The 21,376-nt window shown below is 47.8% G+C and overlaps 2 protein-coding genes across 2 annotated transcripts; one reads left to right on the top strand and one right to left on the bottom strand.

The window, feature by feature from the left end:
• Nucleotides 1-346: 346 nt before the first annotated feature.
• LOC135811435 (sialidase-1-like) lies at nt 347-5,303 on the top strand. The gene is made up of 3 exons (XM_065324672.1): nt 347-479; nt 3,561-3,818; nt 4,430-5,303. The coding sequence occupies exons 1-3, from the start codon at nt 435-437 to the stop codon at nt 4,988-4,990; spliced, it is 864 nt and encodes a 287-aa protein (XP_065180744.1). The 5' UTR covers nt 347-434; the 3' UTR covers nt 4,991-5,303.
• An 826-nt stretch (nt 5,304-6,129) lies between these two features.
• Nucleotides 6,130-21,373, bottom strand: LOC135811434 (uncharacterized). Its single transcript, XM_065324671.1, has 3 exons — nt 21,126-21,373; nt 19,666-20,175; nt 6,130-9,167 (listed from the first exon to the last, which is right to left on the bottom strand). The coding sequence occupies exons 1-3, from the start codon at nt 21,205-21,207 to the stop codon at nt 7,192-7,194; spliced, it is 2,568 nt and encodes an 855-aa protein (XP_065180743.1). The 5' UTR covers nt 21,208-21,373; the 3' UTR covers nt 6,130-7,191.
• Nucleotides 21,374-21,376: the final 3 nt, after the last annotated feature.

Here is a 21,376-nt window from a genome sequence, read left to right as displayed (position 1 = left end):
AGAATGGTGCTATTTGCGATCATTTCGTTGGGTTGTCTGCTTGCGCCTGTTTGTTTGGGACAAGGTCGCGGACGCGACGCTGCTACGCCAGATATCCAGCGCGAACGTCGTCCCTTCGACCACCAGCACCGCAGTCCTGGTGACACAGCCAGCACGTCGTTGGGCGTGAGTTCGCACGAACACAGAGAACAGCAGTGGCGCAACCATCAGCAGCATGGACCGTGGGCCACCGAGTTCGGACATCAGTTTGGAAACGACCCGCCGGAGCTAGAGGCAGTGCAATCACCTCTCGTAAATTTCACGACTGATGTGTTCCTGGAGAAAGAGGATGGCATTGCCACGTACCGCAACCACGAGCTGGGCGAACATTCCTGCTGGCGTTCGCCGAGGCCAGGAAGGATTCGTCCAGCGACTGCGGCAGAAAGGCAGTGGTAATGAAACGTAGCGAGGACATGGGCAAAACATGGAGCAAATTGATGGTAAGCGTGTGTTGTCAGGTGGTATTGTTGGGGCAAGTACAGTCACAGCCGCTTTGGAGTTCAGGTGGTTGTAAAATTTATAATGAACGCATGACATTGCCATCTCAGCAGGGGTTTCATTCATTCCTTCTGGAATTTCCCATTCGTTTCCACCAAGTACTCGCGCTACTATTTATAGGGGAAGTTAAGGCAAAAATAAAAATTTCACCAGTTGTAGTCTTCGGGGTGCTGAGTCGAATGGTCTTGGTCCGAGGAAGCTGAGACGCTCCCTTCCTACTTGAATCCCAATCGAACTCGCGCACTTCCACCGAAACTGGGTGACTGCGCCCTACTAGATGGGGATTTGTATGCAAAATGTCACTAAAAGCGCCATTTCGTTCTTATAAAAGCACGGATGACCGCGATTGGCCCATATGTTGTACTCTTTTGGACGCTGAGTCGATTGGTTTTGGTCCGAAAAGGCTACGATGCAGCGTTCCTCCTTTATTCCCAATCGAACATGGTTGAACAAGCAGTCACGTGCTCCTGGATGCCCAAATCACCTGGTCACCACGCCAGCAGGCGACAACTTTCACACCAAGGTTCAACTCGAGTGACAGGACTGCACCCAAAAAAGGTCAAACAGGCTAGTAAGTTGTACCCTGCAGGCACGGTGACCAGGTGACTGGCGTACGCAGGAGCACGTGACCGCTTGTTCAACCATGTTCGATTGGGAATAAAGAAGGAACGCTGCATCGCAGCCTTTTCGGACCAAAACCAGTCGACTCAGCACCCCGAAGACTACAACTGGTGAAATTTTAATTTTTGCCTTAACTTCCCCTTTAACCCTTTATGTACCGCGCATCTAATGTATGCGTAGGGTACTCCTCGCCAATGATGGACCTATAGGATAAAATCTAGACGCATTTTGTATGTGCAAGTTATGTTTTTCTGAATCTATAGTAATGAATGGGTCCATTTGTCAACATATTGTAATCCAGCACGCAGCTATAAGTAGAGGGCATACACGGAATACCCAGTTATGAGCCAATTGTGCGTAATTCTGACAATTGAGATCGCTATATTTGAATTTTGAAATAAAGTATAGACGTATCAGGGACGGCCATTGGGACGCACAGTGACAAAAGGATACCACAGGCACTAGTTGCATGCATGAACAGCAACAGAAGGGGTGAAAAACGGATGTATCGTCTAAATACCAGACGCAAACAATTGCGTCAAATATTCAAATTATTGCAATTATTTCAGATTTGAAATATACAGTTTTTGCTGATCTACTCATGTCGAGCGAGGATTGGTGATTGAGAAGACAAGAAATAGTTACTTGGGGATGACCTCCGCCTGCCTTGGTGACTTTATGCCATCGCTGCCCTCCCTCTCGCTGCTACTTGGAGAGCGAATGCTGTGATGGCTTCAGCGATGAAAATTGGCAGTTTCGATTCAGATCCTGAGGAGATATCGCTGCTTCAGCTCTCTCCAGGTGTCTACCACGACTAGAGGATGTTGACATTAGCTGGAGAAGGCTATATCTCTATTAGCAGCAGGGCGACGGAACGAAAACACGATCGAAATTGGCAAAATATATCGCAGAGCGCTGCATTTGCGAAGCGCACATTTCGCCGCGATCGGTCTCCATACTTTCAAATGGCGACCTACCCATATCATACGTCAACATTTTCAGTGGGATCTCAGCTGTCCACTGCAAAAAACCGCGAGTCGATCAGAGAAAGGACGCCGCCGAACGGCGCGCCGAACCGTAAATATTTTTACGGTTCGAGATGGGCGCAGTACATAAAGGGTTAACACGTCATGACTGGCATGTGGGCCATGACTGCGTGAGTGCACTTGGTCTACATTCAGCCTTACAAAATGTACTGCAAAAGGGTCATCTTTTTGTATGGATCCAAGCAGGGACATGGGCAGTGGTTGGCTATATCACGAGTCGACTGTGGTTTGGGAATGTGACTGTTACCATTGTTAGTGCTGGGAATGAGAACTTGAAGATGGTATCGTGTCCACGCCATGGACATGGTCCGGGGATACTGCCGCTATCAACTCCGTAACCCTGATCCCGTAGTCTTGAGACATGCATGCACCGGTTTGCTTAGAACGCGCTGAACCACAATTGCAATTGGCAAGCTGCAAGGCTCCACTGCACATTTTGAATTTGAATGCTTTATTCTCACGATGGCACCATGGCCAATAAGAGATTGTATACATTGTATTGTTCATTGCCACCAGCACTGTGCAGCACAACTTGTTACCTGCCCTCAGATAGTTCAAGTGTCAGAGACTTGAGGGGTTTTATATGTATTACTATAGAACAGATATTTTAACGTTAATATTTAAAAAGTTAACCATCTTCGGATTTTGTGGGTTAATGAGGTGAATTTCTAACGAATTCCGTCTCAAAACCAGCAAATGACTGTACATGTACATATCGTTTTGCACATAACGACTTCAAATGTTAACGTTTCTTTCAAATTCGTTAACTCGTTAGAATTAAATATTCGTTAACATTACTGGTCTTACAGTACGTAGAATTGTGTATCTGGCACCGCCCTACATACACAGTTCATGAACTCATCTAAATACTCCACAACCTCTGCCTTGGAGAGGCTACTACACAATTCCTTCAGGTGCTGACATGAATGGCTCTCTCTCTCTCTCTCTCTCTCTCTCTCTCTCTCTCTCTCTCTCTCTCTCTCTCTCTCTCTCTCCCTCTCTCTCTCTCTCTCTCTCTCTCTCTCTCTCTCTCTCTCTCTCTCTCTCTCTCTCTCTCTCTCTCTCTCTCTCTCTCTCTCTCTCTCTCTCTCTCTCTCTCTCTCTCTCTCTCTCTCTCTCTCTCTCTCTCTCTCTCTCTCTCTCTCTCTCTCTCTCTCTCCCTCCCTCCCTCCCTCTCTCTCTCTCTCTCTCTCTCTCTCTCTCTCTCTCTCTCTCTCTCTCTCTCTCTCTCTCTCTCTCTCTCTCTCTCTCTCTCTCTCTCTCTCTCTCTCTCTCTCTCTCTCCCTCTCTCTTTTCTTTTTTTCTTTCTCTCTCTCTCTCTTCTGCTCCTCTCTTTCTCTCCCTGTTCTTGTACAGAATGTGTATGGTCTAAACGTGAGTGACATTGTTGCAGGCAATCAGATAGTGGTGGTGAATGATGAGACCGGAGCAGTGATGTGTATCTACTCCACCTCACCGGCCGGCAAGTCCTGCAGCCCGGCCAGCGCTAACTGGCAGACTGTCAGTTATGATGCCGGAGATCACTGGTCAACGCCCGTCGACATCTCCAAGTTCCTAGAGCCGTACGCTGGTGTGAGCTCGGGACCTGGTGATGGACTGCAACTGACACAGGGGGTGAGTACTGTACTGAGCTGGCAGCAGCAGCAGCAGCAGTCTGGTTAATTGCGGCGATGAGAAAGGAAACCCGATCCCTGTTTTCCCCATGGTTGAACACGACGTGGGCTTGCTACTGCAGCAGACATTGAAATCCGTCGAGAAGTCAAGCGACCACGGGGCGCTGGCCGTGCAGCCGTGCGCACTGCTGGTCAATTGTTGCCGTGTTTAAACAGTGAATGCATGTACATGTACTAAGCAAGTCAGGGCGCCGGCCCCGGTCACTCCACCGGATTTCAATGTCCATGATAGCAGTAGCTATGAGCACACAATGTTCCATGTAAATCCAGCACATGTGTATTCACTGCAACATTGAAAGAAGGGAGATTCATGCAGAGATTGTGCAACTACATCATCATTTGGGTTTTCTTGTGTGGAGCGGAAACGCAAACACTAAATTTTCACTCAATGCTGAGAAAGTACGATGTCATCTGCCGGAACTGAAAAGCGAGTCACAGCCCGTCATTGTTGATTCGCAAACCTAATAGCCAGTCTTGCTCCTGTTAGTCACAGCCGTGCATTCATTCTATCCTCTCCGTGTTTGCCTCCTGTGTGTGTGTGTGTGTATGCAGAAAAAGAAGGGGCGTCTTGTGTTTGCGGGCCACTACGGAGCGTATCGCGAGGACATCGTGTGGTACTCCGACGACAGCGGTCTTCACTACACGCGCCCCAACGTAACGTTTCCCAAGATGGACGAGGCCACACTCACGCAGCTTGCGAACGGCTCCATCCTGTTGAACATGCGCAACGCACACGCATCGTCGTGCGACTGCCGTGCAACATCACGCAGTGACGATGCAGGCGAGACTTGGACACCGATTCGCTACGACCCGACGCTGATCTCACCCATCTGCCAGGCATCACTGGCCCAGATCGAAAGCCGCCTCTACTTCTCGAATCCTGCGTCGACCAAGTCCCGCGAGAACCTCACAGTACGGGTAAGCGATGATGGCGGTACAACGTGGATTAAGAAGACACTGCTTGTCCAGGGTGGCTCAGTATGGGGTGGGTACTCTAGCTTGGTACCTGACGAGATCGGTACAGGACTTGGTGGGGTGCTGTACGAGCGTTACTCCAACGGCAAGCAGGCTATATCCTTCTCGGCGTTTCCTCTAGACTTTGACAAAATGTAACCTAGCAACCTGTGTTCCTATTTGCAGTTCTAGATACATACTGCACCTGTGGTTGTCTGTAGCTAAAGAAGTTACTCCTGTGGCTGTCTGTAGCTGCAGGTGGTACTCCTGTCCTGCTGTACCAGTTAAGATTCTTTGTTATTCTCATGCACCTACTGGTGGGTGGCCATGTTGCCAGTTGACAGTACTAAGACAGATGTGTTACTTGTTCAAGTAAACAGCTGGTGTTGGGCAGCTTGTTCGGCCTCGAACACAACCCAGTCTGTTTTCATACCTGCCATGGCGATCCAGAAAAAGCACTCTCAGTACTTGGCAGGTGTGTGTTTTGTTGTTGCTTGCTGCTATAGCGGGTGCAAAAAGCCGTACGAGCTCAGGTATCTGAGTAGCTCGGCTTGAAGGGATGGGTTTTCAGGAATGCCTTTATGGGATGATGCCCCCCCCCCCCCCCCCTCACACACACCTGCAGCATCCACAGCCAGTAATGCGGGTGGCGCGGTGTGTCAGGCCGCAGAGAGTGCACTGACAGAAATGCGTTGGTCACCCAATGTCACCCACTCCCTCTGAAAGAGAGAGGCGGTGCGGTGTGACCATTCTGGAGTTGGGTAGATGCTGCCAACTTCAAATGAGTGGAGGCCGGGCATTTTTTTGCCATGGACGGGGTACACATCCAACAATTCACCATCCTGACACATGCATACATGTATTATGCTGTACTTTGAAGAAGTCAAAACCTTTTTTTAAATATTGCACACCAGAACAGGTGTTGTGAGAACTAATTTACTTGTAATTAGGGATCAGCATGTAGATAAACCTGTCTTTACTGTTCATGTTTTATCTAATCCCCATGCCACGTCCACCCCCATGCCCCCCCCCCCCCCCCCAATGCCACGTCCACCCCCCCCCCCCCCCCCCCAATGCCACGTCCACCCCATGCCACCCCCCACCCAATGGCATCGCCCCCTCACTCAAGGGCATCGCCCCCCCCCCCCCCAATGCCACGTCCACCCCCCCCCCCCCCCCCGATGCCACGTCCACCCCATGCCACCCCCCCACCCAATGGCATCGCCCCCTCACTCAAGGGCATCGCCCCCCCCTCCCAATGCCACCCCCATTGCGAATTCGTCCAGATTCAGAAAATGGAAAAAATGTACAAGTACCCGTTAAAATTAGCCGTTCCGCAGTATAATTATCAGGTTTGCCGATAGCATGGGTACCGGGCCATAACCTATTAGCGAAAGTTGGGCAAAATTCATTAAAATCAAAAAGAATATTAATAAACTGGCAGAAGCTTTCTCGTGAATACATGTTGCCAAAAAAGGGCCTTGGTGTGCATGTCGTTATGAGGTGCTAAAGACCTAAATTTGGGTTCTGTCTTGTGCTTACTGTAGCATGGAAATCAATGTGTTATACCATGTACCACAAAATAGAATTATGTCAAGTGAGAATTCAAGTCGGCAGGAAAGGCCACGTAGGGAGCAACACACAATTACCACAAAAATATAGAAGAAAAAACAAACATTTGAATACCTTAACGGAAGAAGATTTGGTTGAATATCATCAAGGCCTATTTTGATGCGTTCGTCCATCGTTGGGGTAATTCTAATCCAGTAGAGTTAGATGTATGCATGATCCCTGTCCGTGATCTGGTACATGTATGTGGAAAGGCAATTTTCATAGAAAAATACACTGAGTTGGGTGTTGTGCAATTGTATGCTTCACAGACGCTGTGGGAAAGGTAAAAAAAGTTGGAAAAGAGCTCAACTGATGCATTTTTTAAATTATAGCGGAGTCTACAATTCAATTCATTGCATTCCCAACTCATCACAACCACGCGCTCTTCAGCCGAACCTTACAGACACTCAACGGAAGTGTCCTTGCTGGTGTCTGTATGGTTCGGCTGAAGAGCGCGTGGCTGTGATGAGTTGGGAATGCAATGAATTGAAAATATGGCCGAAATCTCTGTCGCAATATTTAGTTCTGGAGTCTACAATTCTCATTTTATTGAAGGTAACTTGACCTGAATAATGCATTGAGTGAGACATTGTTCAATAGCATGCTTCTCAAATGTTGGGAGACAGGCAACAAAGTGTAGCAAAGAGCTCATCTTGTGCATTTATAGTTTATAGCCGAGTTGATTACTGTTCTTATTTTATGTTTACTCGGCACACTGCCATTACTGCCAACACATGGAGAGGGAACTGTTAGAGTTTGGAGACGCTTTTATCAGCAAGTTTTGGCTCATGTACACCAGGCAGGCTGCTTCTTCGGTTGCTTAGCCGCTTTCCCGAGTCAGGTCCTCTTGTCATGGCAGCGAGCAGTGAATCATCATCGAGCGACACATTCATGTACTCATTGTCGCCCTCTAGGGATTTCCCGTTTTGTAGAAAGGCTACTGGGTTGACAATGACGTCATTGGCTGTTGTTGATGAGGTAATCACGTTGGCTGGTATGCCCGACCCTAGATCAATGAACTGTGGTGCGTCGTCTTCGAAACTCTGCTGCACGTGTAGCTGGGCCTGCTGTGCTACGGTTGGTTCCTCCAGGGTTCCAGTGTGAGGCTGAGTGGCACGGGACATTGTCGGTGTTATTTCAACCATTTCGTATGCGTGAGGAGATGGTGGATTGGAACGTTTGAATGAGCGCTGCTGGGATTTTGTGCTAGAGTGGAGTTTGTTGGCGACGAAACGCGACAGTCGTGGCTTGCTATTCCCTGGCTCTGGCAAGATATCTTCGTAACTGGCACGTGTAACATCTGGTGTTTTGGTTTGCTGAAGTATCTCCCCTGGTGTGTCGTACGTTGTCAGCGATGGCGTTGCAGACGGTTTGCGTGTCTTTCGTGTGTCGGCAGGAAATTCCGTAACTAGCTCGTAACATGGTGTAGAGAGTGAGGATTGTCGTGATTGCTTGGTTTGAGGTGGTACCGTGGTACTGGGCGTACGCACTCTCACCACCACTTCGGCCGGGCACAGGTAGTCATTAGTTTCCGAGAGCTTTTCTCGAACTTCTATGCTGGTGCGGCGGGTCACTGGAATGCGCTTTTCTGGAGTTTCATCCACAGCGGACAGCAGCTCCGATGGCAGCAGATAGTCGCTTGGACATACGGAGGGACACGTGGCGGTACTAACGGTGGAAGCACGTCGCTGTACCTGTGCACTCTCCATGTCACCAGAGTTTAAGGTCTCTGGAGTGCAATATAATTCACTTCCCGTTTTTGCGATCCTCCAGAAATCTTGTTGCCGACCATAGTCGGTGTTCGATTCAATCGACGCCGAGCCTGGACTGCGAAGCACTGCACGCCTTTCAGCCGCCGCGGATGGCTTCGCCTTGAGAAGTCGTTCTCTGGTCTCACCAGGGCACTCTGCTGATATCTCGTGCTCCGGACTGGAGTCTGGCGTCGCTGTGTCCTCACTCACCCGCGGCATATTGTGAAGCGCTTTTAGTCTTCTTGATCGCTGACTTCTTGCTGTTTGCCCTACGTCTACAGTGTCATCCGTTCTGTGTAGCTCTGGTAGTTCTGGAGGTGGCTGCTCATTGGGTTCGGAGAGTGATTCAAATCGCTCACCGCCTTCGGAGTTGCGGCATGGAACTGTTTCATAGTGGTTAATATCCGTTCCACTCCTGTGTCTCATACCAAGTCCAGCAACTGACACGATTGAAGGCAGCTTGCGTTTCACCATGTTAAACATTTTCTTGTTCTTTCTGCAGTGCAAGTAACAAACCAGCACCACCACACATGTGATAATGAGGAGAATCCCGGATGCAACACCGATGTACACTGCTGGCTGCGATATAGCCACATGTAGCATAGACGCTGCTGTGGATTCTACGGCTGATGTCGACTGCTTGGATGGTGGCAATGTTGTAGGTGATGAGACAGTCATTGAGGCAGATTCTGTGCTGTTCCCTTCAGTGTCATCGCTCTTTGCGGTAGAGTTGGTTTCCAGTGTGGTTGCAGGTTTGATAGCAGGAACTGTAGTCGCTGTGGACGTGCTGGGAAGAGCAGATGGTGCAGTTTGTGTTGTGGTCGACTGCACCATAGTAGTTGCCGGACAGGCGTAGTGCGATGCAGTACTGCAATAGTATTGGAAGGCAATTTTACCAGTTGCTCCTAACCCAGGACAGCTTTGATAGAGTGTTTGGCAGTTGTCACTTGCAGATTGTTCGCACGCATTGGATGCTGCAGAACACATGGATAGGCGGGCAAATGTGTTTTTTCATGGAGGAATATAAAAACATACATTATCTCCCTGACATGGAAATTGTGGGCACAAGTATGTGCCCACAACCTTCATATGTAAATCTCTCCACGGATTTCCGTAGGAAAGCTATTTCCTACGTTGTATTCTCTTTGGGATGACTATTTTGAAATATTTCTGCGCATTTTCCGAAATTATCCATGGCAACGTTCCAGCCATGCGAAACACAAGCCTCATACATATACAAGGTACCCACCATGATTGTACCCGCGTGGAAACAACATGGAAAACTCGGTTTCAGTTCGTGGTGCATGGGGACTCGTGTGATCAGTCATGGCAGTGGGCAAGTGCAAGCCTCTGTATGCTATTTAATTTCGGTTATTTCCGGCACCGACCCAAAATCATCATCATCATCATCATCATCATCATCATCATGAGAAAAGCCTCTTTTACGGGCAAAGCAAATGTATATCATTACAATATGTAAAGTGAACAGGGGAAATCAACACAAAACCAACCGGAAAATGATGAAACACAAAAGCAGTCAAGGAAGTAAATCAATACAAAAACAAGCAATGAACACAGAGTAATAAAAGGGGAAAAAACCAAATAGCATTATATTAAGTTGAGGCCAAAGGCAGCACCCTACTCCGCCTGGCGGCACTGGGCCAGAAATGAGTTCGGCTGTCGCCTCTTGCCGTACGAACCGCGGCAACCGCGGAAGCAGGTGACTGCCCATCGCAGCAACATCATCATCATCATCATCATCATCATCATCATCATCATCATCATCATCATCATGAGAAAAGCCTCTTTTACGGGCAAAGCAAATGTATATCATTACAATATGTAAAGTGAACAGGGGAAATCAACACAAAACCAACCGGAAAATGATGAAACACAAAAGCAGTCAAGGAAGTAAATCAATACAAAAACAAGCAATGAACACAGAGTAATAAAAGGGGAAAAACCAAATAGCATTATATTAAGTTGAGGCCAAAGGCAGCACCCTACTCCGCCTGGCGGCACTGGGCCAGAAATGAGTTCGGCTGTCGCCTCTTGCCGTACGAACCGCGGCAACCGCGGAAGCAGGTGATCATCATCATCATCATCATCATCATCATCATCATCATCATAATCATCATCATCACAAGCCCATAGCCCTAAGGCCGTCGGGGCGTCACAGAGCAAGTATGAACAAGCGAGCGCCATAAAAATCGATCGCGTGCAGCAGCGAGCAGGGACTGCACGTCAAGTGCAGTCCATGAAATAATATTATCAAGCCATGACATTCTGGGCCTGCCTTGGCCACGACCTCCAGCAACACAACCTGAAGAACAGTCAATGACAAACAGCCGGAACGAACAATATGAACAAAAATTGAAATTTCCTTTTAGGCCACGCTTTGTTTTTTCTATGTTTCTCGTCATCGCCCGCGTAGGTTTTCAGAATTTTCGGAAGAAAAAAAAAGGTTCATACTACGTACATGTACATGTATGTACGCTGCAGCTAGATGCGTCAATCAATAATCGTAAACGTTTGCACCACAGCATGCAGCAAAGGAGCGCTCCTCGTCCGTTCTCTGCGATGAAGGCTGTCATGACGAAGCTTTCAGTCGTTCACTGGCTGAGCTGAGCCTCGTGGGTCCCAGGAACAGTAAGTCGGACGAGTTCCGCGGCAACTGGCGTCTGTGGAACGATGTCGTAGGCAGAAAATCCAAGCAATACGCATGGCAAGAAAAAAAGACGAGCAGCATGGAGACAAGAGTTTGATAAGCGGAGACAAGAGTTTGATAAGCGAACACAAGAACGTTGAAGTAACAAAATCAAAAAATTATGACGAGTGGGAGACGTGTGTTGATGCGATAGCAGATAAATGTATGTTCTCCTCGCCATCTCGTAATCAAACTTTATGCTCTCATGGACATTGTTGCAGTTTGCCTGATATTCGTGGGCTGATGTGATAATGTAGTGCAATCATGTATGGGACTACTTCAAGAAGTACATGTACATGATTGTACAATGTAGTACTGTATACATGGTATACATGGCAGTGTCTTGTATATACATGTACATTGTAAAATGTATACAGTTTTCAGTAGAAATTGTTCTTGTTTTTTCCTTGGCTTTTGTTTTTTTTCCGCCCGCCCGCGTACCTTTTGTTAAAATTTGCCGACGAGAAACATAGAAAAAACAAAGTGTGGCCTTACGAACAGAAACAATAATTGGGACTTGTTTGTGAACACTATATATTCCCGTAGCTATGCAGAAGATGTTACTTCAGTAACGTCTGGCGCTAGCCAGGGTCCACACAGCTTTAATTTGGTGTTTGTGTGTTTGTGTGTTTGTGACACGCCTGGCGCTATCCCGTATCTGTCCCGTACCGTACCGTACCATCAAACACAGCTGGCCACATACAGCTGGCCGCAATATTCAAATAGGCTTTCAAACGCAAGATCATAACGTGAACTTACTTGGTAGAATGAGTATGAATGCGAAGTGTATGGGGGAATGCATGTAGGGCGATAGTGCTGGTTCTAATCCCAGGTTATGCTAAAAAATAGGAGAATTGAAAAATTTATAACATCTCTATGCTTTTTTTGCCTAGGTCATCAAGGCGGTAGACGGTGTCGTATTACCCTCGACTGTACCTGTCCCGTACCTGTCCCGTACCTGTCCCGTACCTGTCCCGTACCGTACCGTGCTATCAAAGACGGCTGGCCACAATGCATATTCAAATAGGGCTTTCAAATGCAAGATCATAACGTGAAGCAACTTGGAAAAATTAGTTTGTATGCGAAGTGTATCGGGGGATGCATGCACCACGATAGTGCGGGTTCAAATCCCAGGTTATGTCTTTAAAAAAAAAAAGGAAAAATTTATATGAATTTTTAACATCCGTATGCTTTTTTTGTCTAGGTCATCAAGGCAAAAAAGCATAGCGTAGGGCCCTGAGCTTCCAAGCTCTCTCGTTTCCTCTCTAACAGACACATTCGTCCGGTGATCAGTGAACGGAATCCTGAGAAGGCGTTGATAGCTTCTCATTTCGAAAGCCTCGATCTTTTTCACAATTTCAGCAGTTAAGGTCCAAGACTGGCAAGCGTAAAGGAATATGGATAAAACTATGGCATTGAGTAGACGTAATTTCGAGCCGATACTGATGTTTCTATCCCTCCAGATTGTTACTTACTAGTCGTGCAACAGCAGCCGACCCAAAATGCCGGAATGAAAACGCTAATGAAAATTTTCACATCGACTTTTGGTCATGAACCGACCTTTAATTTTGACCCTGTACCCCCTTGCCGAAAATAATTCGCGGCCGAAATGTCGAAATGTTTGCAGCGCCATTTTTTAAAAATGTCGATTTGCAAAATTCTACTCGCATAATTATGTGATGTTTTGCTGTAATGATTGATCACTCAGATAACCAGTACACTCATTTCAGCTTTATTCCCGTAGCTATGCAGAAGACGTTACTTCAGTAACGTCTGGCGCTAGCCAGGGTCCACACAGCTTTAATTTGGTGTTTGTTTGTGTGTTTGTGTCACGCCTGGCGCTATCCCGTATCTGTCCCGTACCTTACCGTACCATCAAACACAGCTGGCCTGCACACATATTATTTTTGTTTAAATAATGGTCTTGCAACTCGCAGCCTTGTATCACGCACTCTTAAGTTGCCAATGCTCAGAACTGCCTTTGCCCGTCATGGCGCTTCCTTCCAATGTGCTAAGCTGTGGAATGATTTATCTAGCTCGCTGTGTGGATAACTCTGCCCGTTTTAAGAAACTGTTACCCCAATGCCTTGCTTTTTCACGCTAGTACTTATGACTTTCAGCTATGCAAAATTCGAACATGATCACCTATCCAATACCGGTAGTCTCTCTTATTCATATCTTTTAGCATCTTTCCCTCGAGTGGGTCTATTGTTATTAGGCAATTGTCTGTTATAGTCACCACTATAAATAAAAGTCCAATCCAATCCAATCCATCCAATCAATCCATACAGCTGGCCGCAATATTCAAATAGGGCTTTCAAACGCAACATCATAACGTGAAGCAACTTGGAAGAATGAGTATGGATGCGAAGTGTATGGGGGACTGCATGTGTGGCGATAGCGCGGGTTCGAATCCCAGGTAATGCCTAAAAAAAATAAGAGAATTGAAAAATTTATATAAAGAGTCGGCGTGGAGAAAGCAATTTTATTAGTGCAATCAGGAGTATAATAGATGCAGACATGGCCAGACAACAACGAGTTCATGGAATTTTTAAGGATACTATTCACTGATGAGCGGAACACGAAAATCGATTTTGAATAACATAAAAATCCTTAAAAATTCCATGAACTCGTTGTTGTCTGGCCATGTCTGCATCTATTATACTCCTAATTGCACTAATAGAAAAATTTATAACATCCCTTTTCTTTTTTTGCCGTCATCAAGGCGGTAGACGGTGTCGTATTACCCTCGACCGTACCTGTCCCGTACCTGTCCCGTACCTGTCCCGTACCTATCCCGTACCGTACATTCAAAGACGGCTGGCCACAATGCATATTCAAATAGGGCTTTCAAATACAAAATCATAACGTGAAGCAACTTGGAAGAATTAGTATGTATGCGAAGTGTACCGGGGATGCATGCAGGGCGATAGTGCGGGTTCGAATCCCAGGTTATGTCTAAAAACAAAAAGTAGAAAATTAGAAGAATTTATAACATCCCTACGCTTTTTTTGTCTTGGTCATCAAGGCAAAAAAGCATAGCGTAGGGCCCTGAGCTTCCAAGCTCTCTCGTTGCCAATCCATCTCCAGTTTGTTCTCTTAAAAAAAGAGAACAAACTGGAAATTGTGTGCACGAGGGAGCGTAGCGTACAGTACGATGGCTGAGATCATAGCGCCCGAAGCCGTGTGTGTTTCGATCCTGGATTTGGAAGTTCTACGTGATCCGTGATCCACACAATGCGCGATTTGTATTTGTATTTTGTATTTACCTTACTTCCGCGATCAGTGCCCCTGGGGCACCATTTTTTTCAATGTCCATCACGGATGGGGCACTATTGAAGAGAGGGCACTCTTTTTTCATTGCTGGTACATTTACTTCCTCCCACATAAAACAAAGAAGGAGAAGAAAAACAGAGCCCAACGTTTACTGTTAACTATCACTACTCAACAGCAAGAGCAACAAGAACTGCGAATTGGATCCTGAAACCACCAGAGTAATGACATGGACAAGAACATTACCACAATTGTAACATTGATACTTCGAGTAGGTTATAGTGATAGCACGTCTGGCTGTTCAAAAATCTGGTTCAGTTGGTGGACTCGATTGCATAACTTATGCCCACAATTTCCATGTTACAATTGTTTTCCTTGGCTCACCACCAAAAGAGCACCAACCTTGCATATGCGCTTGGTTACAAGACCGAGGGGAGGGGGGGGGGGGAGGCACTATTCGGGAGAGGGCTTTATTTTTTCACAGGCTCTTAGAGACACCGTTAGGCGCTGCATATGCCGCTAGGGTTTACCGGGTGTTAGCGGCCGTCGTGGGTTCCCTTCGGGAACAGACACGATATTTTACTCTACTTAGAGACTGGGGCACTATTCAAAGGGCTCTAATCCGGTGAGTACGTTATTCAACATTTCCTGGCTTGTCAAACGACTGCCAATGGAAAATGAATGTGAAATGAAGGGTGATAGCCAACTATCCGAAACAGTACAAAGATGTAAAAAGGTATGTAGATTACGATCGCGGCCTTGACCTACTGATCTCGAGCATGCCCAGACCAGCAAGATCATTTATTATTATTATTATTATTGCAAATAACGCTGAGTAATTACACGAATGCATAAAAACCAGCATTTGCTTCCGGGAAGGATTCACAAACATAAGACAAAACACCATGGCTCAATGTAACTAATAATAATAATATAAATAATAATAAAACAGGTCGCGTAATGAAGCAGCATAACGATAGATGTGCGAAGTCATGATGCCTGGTCCGCTTCTGTCCTGGGTTCACTACCCCGTGCGTTGCAGCCGCGAGCAAAACCAGCTCAGGCTGAGAGTTCCCTCCATGATTGCCTGTCCAAAGCGCGCATTCTGAGCCCACTCAGATCAGTCATGGTCTTCAGTGGCATGTCTCTGGCAGCTGTGCTTGCCTTGACTGCCGTGGCCAGGTTCGATTTCGGGCGTCCACGCACACCGGTGACATCTCGACGGAAGTAGTTGTCCATTGCCTGCTGTGGCGGGGCATCTGAGGGCATCCTCAGAACATGTAACTGCACATACGAAAAGCAGCTTCTATTGTCAAGTTCGAGTGGCAATGTCAGAAAGACGGTAGACTGTTCGTGCACGATGTTCACCCTGCAGGGGATAAGTCAAGGACGCAGCTCGGCAGAGGAAGATGAGTGCCGCGGGGTGCCATTCCACCGTGACTTATCCCCTGCCAACTGCCGCAGCTGATTAAGGCCTCTAAGCGTGCCCAGGCGAATGCCGAGTCGGGCTAGGCAGTCCTGAGAAAGAGCTGAGAGGAGAGTTGTCCTGGGTCAGCCCAGTCGACCGCGCAGGCTCGCGGTGGCTGAAAACTCTAACACGCGCTGTGGGGGAGAGCTCTTCTGCATTCTCAGTACGTGACCAAGGAACTCCCAACGCCGCGGCGTTGGTCAATCTCGAGCGAAATTGGTGCTGAGCCGCAGATGTCGTACAGATGCTTGTTGGTAATTGTGTTCGGGAACTTAACGCCAGCCATTGTTCTCAGATGCCTTCGATGAAAGGTGTCAATCCCTCTGGTGGTGGCATCTGTGAGACCCCATGTCGCACAGTTGTACAACTGCACTGGCTTCACATAGGTATTGTACAGCGCAACTCTAAGCAGTAGTGAGGTAGATTGATGCTTGAAGAGTGCGTACAACGAACAGAATGCCTGGGTTGCTAGGGCCTTTCTGGCTTGGACATCTTGCGCTGAGCCTAGCCGTGATCCCAGCGACTTCGCATTTCTCCATGCTTCGGAACCACGCTCCTCCAGATCATCAGCCAGGTATATCTTTGTTCGTTCAGTTTTGGAGGTATTAACGGTGAGGTCATGGCTTGGGAGGGTCTCTGCACATTGATCATGAACGTCCTCTAGCTCTTGCTCATCAGTTCCAATGAAGTCTAGATCATCCGCATACTGCAGTTCAGGTGGTAGGATGTCGTCAGGAGGGTAGTCAGATCTGATACCTCGCAGTGCACTCTCAAAGTAGCATGTAAACAGAATCGGACTAAGACTGTCACCCTGTGGTGTGCCAACGTTCGACCTAAAAGGGGGCGCTGTTCTTCCCTGCACACGTACCTGAAGGGTGGTATCTGACAGCAGAGTGTGGACTAAGAGTAGCACATCCGGCGTGGTAGGAGCAACGCTGACAATCGTGCTAAGGAGATCTGAGCGGTGTGGCCTGTCGAAGGCCTTCGAGAGATCTAAGCCGAGCCTGTATAGAGACCATCGCTTCGTCTCAGCAATGCTGCTGAGGATCCGTAGAGTGAACACCACATCAGTTGTGGCCCGGCCCCGTCGGTACGCACTCTGGGATGGAGGGAGGTAGTCCTCAACCTCTGAGGAGATCCTTGCCAGAGTGATGGTCGAGAGAATTTTGCGCATACCATTGAGTAGGACTATGGGGCGTAGACTTGTGCAGGGTCCTCTTGGCTTTCCTGGCTTCTGCAAGGGTATAAGCAGCCCCGATCCGATGGCAGGATCTGGTGTTGATGACTCTAGTGAACTCTGGAGGATCTTGGTGACGGCAGATGATAGGCCTGGGGACACACCATACTTCAGTAGCTCATTGTGGACACCATCAGGGCCTGGAGAACGCCTATTCTTCAGCCTGCTCATGGCTTTGCAGACCTCCGACTGTGTAACCTGTGTAACGACCACATCACCCTTGCTCGGAAGGGGTTCCGCACTGGAGTGAGAAAACTGTGTCTGAAAGTGACCTGATATAAGTTCCGCTTTCTGCTCTGGACGATTTACCAGAGCGCCATCGCTGTTCTGAACGTGGATCTCTGTGGGTTTCCTTCTTAGAGACTTGACTGCAGCATGCATCTTTGCTGTATCATTTCTCATTGTCTCTATTTCTGCAGCCCTTGACTCCAGCTTGGATATTGATCTCTTCTTGATCTCTGACCGTAACTCGTACAGGACCTTGTTGCGCTGTGCTTTAAGCTGCGACGTCACGTTGACATTGATGGAGGCCTCTATCTTGATGCGCAGTGATTTCTGCTGACTGGAGAGGGTGCTGATTTGTGGGTCATCCGTGATGTAGTTTGGATGGTGTGCGGTGGCATCGCTCACTCCGAGCACTTCCTCTGCCGTTGTCTTAATGATGGTGGCGAGATTGTCCCAAGAATCCGCTGCTGATGTTGTGATCGCAGTTTCTAGCTTCTGTTTGTATTCATCTTGCAGTGCGTTGTTGCCTGGTAATTTGTCAACTAAGATCCTGGGGTTCTTCATGCGTCGGACGAAGCTGGTTCTGCGGATCTGATGGAGATTGACCATGGTAGTAACCACCATCCTATGATCTGACGATAATTCACAACCTGCGTATGACCTACCGTTTCTGAGGCCGCTAACAAGGCGATTGGGGACAAGGATAAAGTCGATTTGATTGTAGATTGGTTGAGGCACTGTATCACCCTGGCGCTTGAACGCTCCTGTCCACGTCGCAATATGGCGTGCTGGGTGTTGAAATACGGTGTTTGACAGCTTCATGTCCAATTCATCCGCGCACAACAGGAGTGATTCACCGTTGTCATTGCGTCTGCCCTTGGACCAGCTTCCCAAACAATTGAAGTTGTCAGCTGCCCTTCGGTGCCCAACCTTTGCATTGAAGTCACCGCCGACGAAAACGTCCGCACGGCGAGAAAAACTTCGAACGAGGGAGGTTAGCGACTCATAGAAGTTGTGTCGGAGCTCAGGGTTACTCGATGACTTTGGCATTGTCGGAGCATACGCCGTAATAAACGCAAGCGGCGACTTATTTGACGAAGGGAACGAGAATAGAGCATACCCAATTCTGTCACTCACAGCTTTCTAGCACGACAAGAATGGCCGCAAAGTAGGGCCCACGGCCACGCCAACTCCGCCAAACCTGTTGCTTGTCGACACAGTGAGGAGTTGGTAGCCCAGTGGCAAGTCCCAGCTGCGTTGTTCCAGAATTTTAGTTTCCTGAACTGCGCAAACATCGACAGCACGAACCGAGAGCGAGCGAGCGAGTTGCTCCCGTCGATAAATTGAGGAGCAGCTACGGACATTCCACGAAGCCAGTTGGAACAATTTGTTAGTCATTTTCCCAGAAATGTAAGACAGAGATGGTGCGATGAGATAGGAAAGGAGAAAGGAGAAGGAGAGAGAAAAGAAAGGACATGGGCTTGTCAGCACCCAAACATATAGCAAGATCATGTGCCCCGAAAGGGGCGGCTGTAACAGGCAGCGTGGATCATTCATAACAAACATCAGCCGACATTATTAAAGGGGAAGTTAAAGGGGAAGTTAAGGCAAAAATTAAAATTTCACCAGTTGTAGTCTTCGGGGTGCTGAGTCGAATGGTCTTGGTCCGAGAAAGCTGAGACGCTCCCTTCCTACTTGAATCCCAATCGAACTCGCGCACTTCCACCGAAACTGGGTGACTGCGCCCTTAGAGATGGGGATTTGTATGCAAAATGTCACTAAAAGCGCCATTTCGTTCTTATAAAAGCACGGATGACCGCGATTGGCCCATATGTTGTAGTCTTTTGGACGCTGAGTCGACTGGTTTTGGTCCGAAAAGGCTGCGATGCAGCGTTCCTCCTTTATTCCCAATCGAACACGGTTGAACAAGCGGTCACGTGCTCCTGCGTACACCAGTCACCTGGTCACCGTGCCTGCAGGGTACAACTTACTAGCCTGTTTGACCTTTTTTGGGTGCAGTCCTGTCACTCGAGTTGAACTCGAGTTGAACCTTGGTGTGAAAGTTGTCGCCTGCTGGCGTGGTGACCAGGTGATTTGGGCACCCAGGAGCACGCGACCACTTGTTCAACCATGTTCGATTGGGAATAAAGGAGGAACGCGGCATCACAGCCTTTTCGGACCAAAAACCAGTCGACTCAGCGTCCAAAAGACTACAACATATGGGCCAATCGCGGTCATCCGTGCTTTTATAAGAACGAAATGGTGCTTTTAGTGACATTTTGCATACAAATCCCCATCTAGTAGGGCGCAGTCACCCAGTTTCGGTGGAAGTGCGCGAGTTCGATTGGGATTCAAGTAGGAAGGGAGCGTCTCAGCTTTCTCCGACCAAGACCATTCGACTCAGCACCCCGAAGACTACAACTGGTGAAATTTTAATTTTTGCCTTAACTTCCCCCTTAATTTAGCGTTATAGTCGTCCATGCCCCCCCCCCCCTCGTATGCAAGGACACCTTGACAAGGCTTGGTCAAGTTAGTTGGTGTGCATGAATGACTGGCACTCACCACGGATGGTCATCGTGACACGAGGCTCCAGTGCAGCACCAAGGGTATACGTCTGTAAGACATCTGGTGCACTACCTTGTGGCAAGATCCACGTGACTTCCTGTGGCGTAGCTTTTGCATTCAACTGGCAGTTGGTTTGCAGTGTCATTCCAATGATGTAGGCTGCAATAGCGCTGCTGTTGTAAGAAATGTAGTTCTGAAGGCGCACCCCAGTCCACGTTGCAATGTACGCCATACGTTTACTAGGTGGAATGAGTTTAGAGGCGGTCTGATACTTTTTACCAGGGAATTCCTTCAATAGCACTAACGTTGCGTTGCAGGATTGTCCAATCTCTTCTGCAGTAATATCAATCTGGACAAATGAACAGCTACTGTAGAAGGATATGTTCGGGAAAGGAATAATTGTCCGCGGTTGCAGAAAAGGTCCAGCACCGGTCGCGCTTGTCAGCTTATTATGATTAGCAATGGTCATAATTTTAGGACTTAGGCATGATGTGCAGACTGATGAGGCTGGAAGATGGAGAAAGAGACATGTTGCAACATTTCCGGCCAACATGCACACACGCATGTACAGACAGACGCAAACATGCATGCACGCGTGCACCCACACAACACGCACACCCGCACATAAAATACAACAGGTAGTGGTAGTAGTAGTAGCAGCAGTAGTAGTATTAGCAACAAGCCCTGACGACATTTGAATCCGTTGAGATCTTTGTCCATTGTTGTTCTCACAGTTTGCTGATTGTAATAAAACCGTTGTGTCGAGTGGTACAGTGTACTAGTTCTTGCTCAGTGCCAGAAAGAGTGGTCAAATGGGCGGGTAGGGGGCACTAAGGTAAAGCGAAGAAGGACACTTTGAAGTAGCAGCAGCAGTAGAGAGCGCTGAATGTAGCAAAAGTACATTGTATTACATGTATGTGCTAGTAAGTGGGAAGAGAAATGCGGACCGACAACCTCTGCCATTACAAGCAATTAGCCACCAATGGCACGGCCACTCTACAACATGCTCTCAGCTAGCCCACTCTGATTGTACCACGTACAATGTACCACCGCCAAGGCAGTTTCAGTCCAGCATTGGCATTGTTTAGCCCTCCACACAGCAAACCGGTTTGGCTCCAGTGGAGCTCATCAATAGGGTTGTGAGATAAAGGCGCATACATCTTCCTAGATACTACTGCTAAGTAGGGTGCAATTACACACTTTCTACTGAAGTACATAGAATAAGCATAGAAGTCCTGAACGGAATTCCAGGGGATCACTTCTCTGTGTTTGGCTGTGCTGTAAACACTAGATGAGCTATCATTGCTGGCGGTACAGTACGAGGACAATACTGTAATGCAAATGGCATTATCATGTCAAGGTACAAAGTGACGTGTGGAGTGACCGTGTGCTGTACATATACATTGTAGTGATGTTGGACAGGTCACATCTACACACACAAGATAGTGTCTTCTTACCTGTTGGTGTTGCTCCAGTGTGCGGGGGTATTACCCCGAAAACACCTACAATGAACACCACTATCAGCACTCCGGACTTCATTCTCGCAACTAGAAGGTGTACCTATCGTTCAAGACTCCGACATAGGACATTGCAGTTAGTTTGTGTCGCATGTGGAGAACTTCCACCGAAAGCTACCTGCCAAAATTTCAGTTCAAGATCGTACTAGCACTGTGTTCTAGCGGTTGTAGAGCCAAGCGAAGTTGTGCCA

Source organism: Sycon ciliatum, chromosome 3 (genome assembly GCF_964019385.1).
Source record: "Sycon ciliatum chromosome 3, ocSycCili1.1, whole genome shotgun sequence".
Taxonomy (NCBI): domain Eukaryota; kingdom Metazoa; phylum Porifera; class Calcarea; order Leucosolenida; family Sycettidae; genus Sycon; species Sycon ciliatum.
The sequence above is the reverse complement of the archived record's forward strand: the minus strand, read 5'-3'. Positions and strand labels throughout refer to the sequence as shown.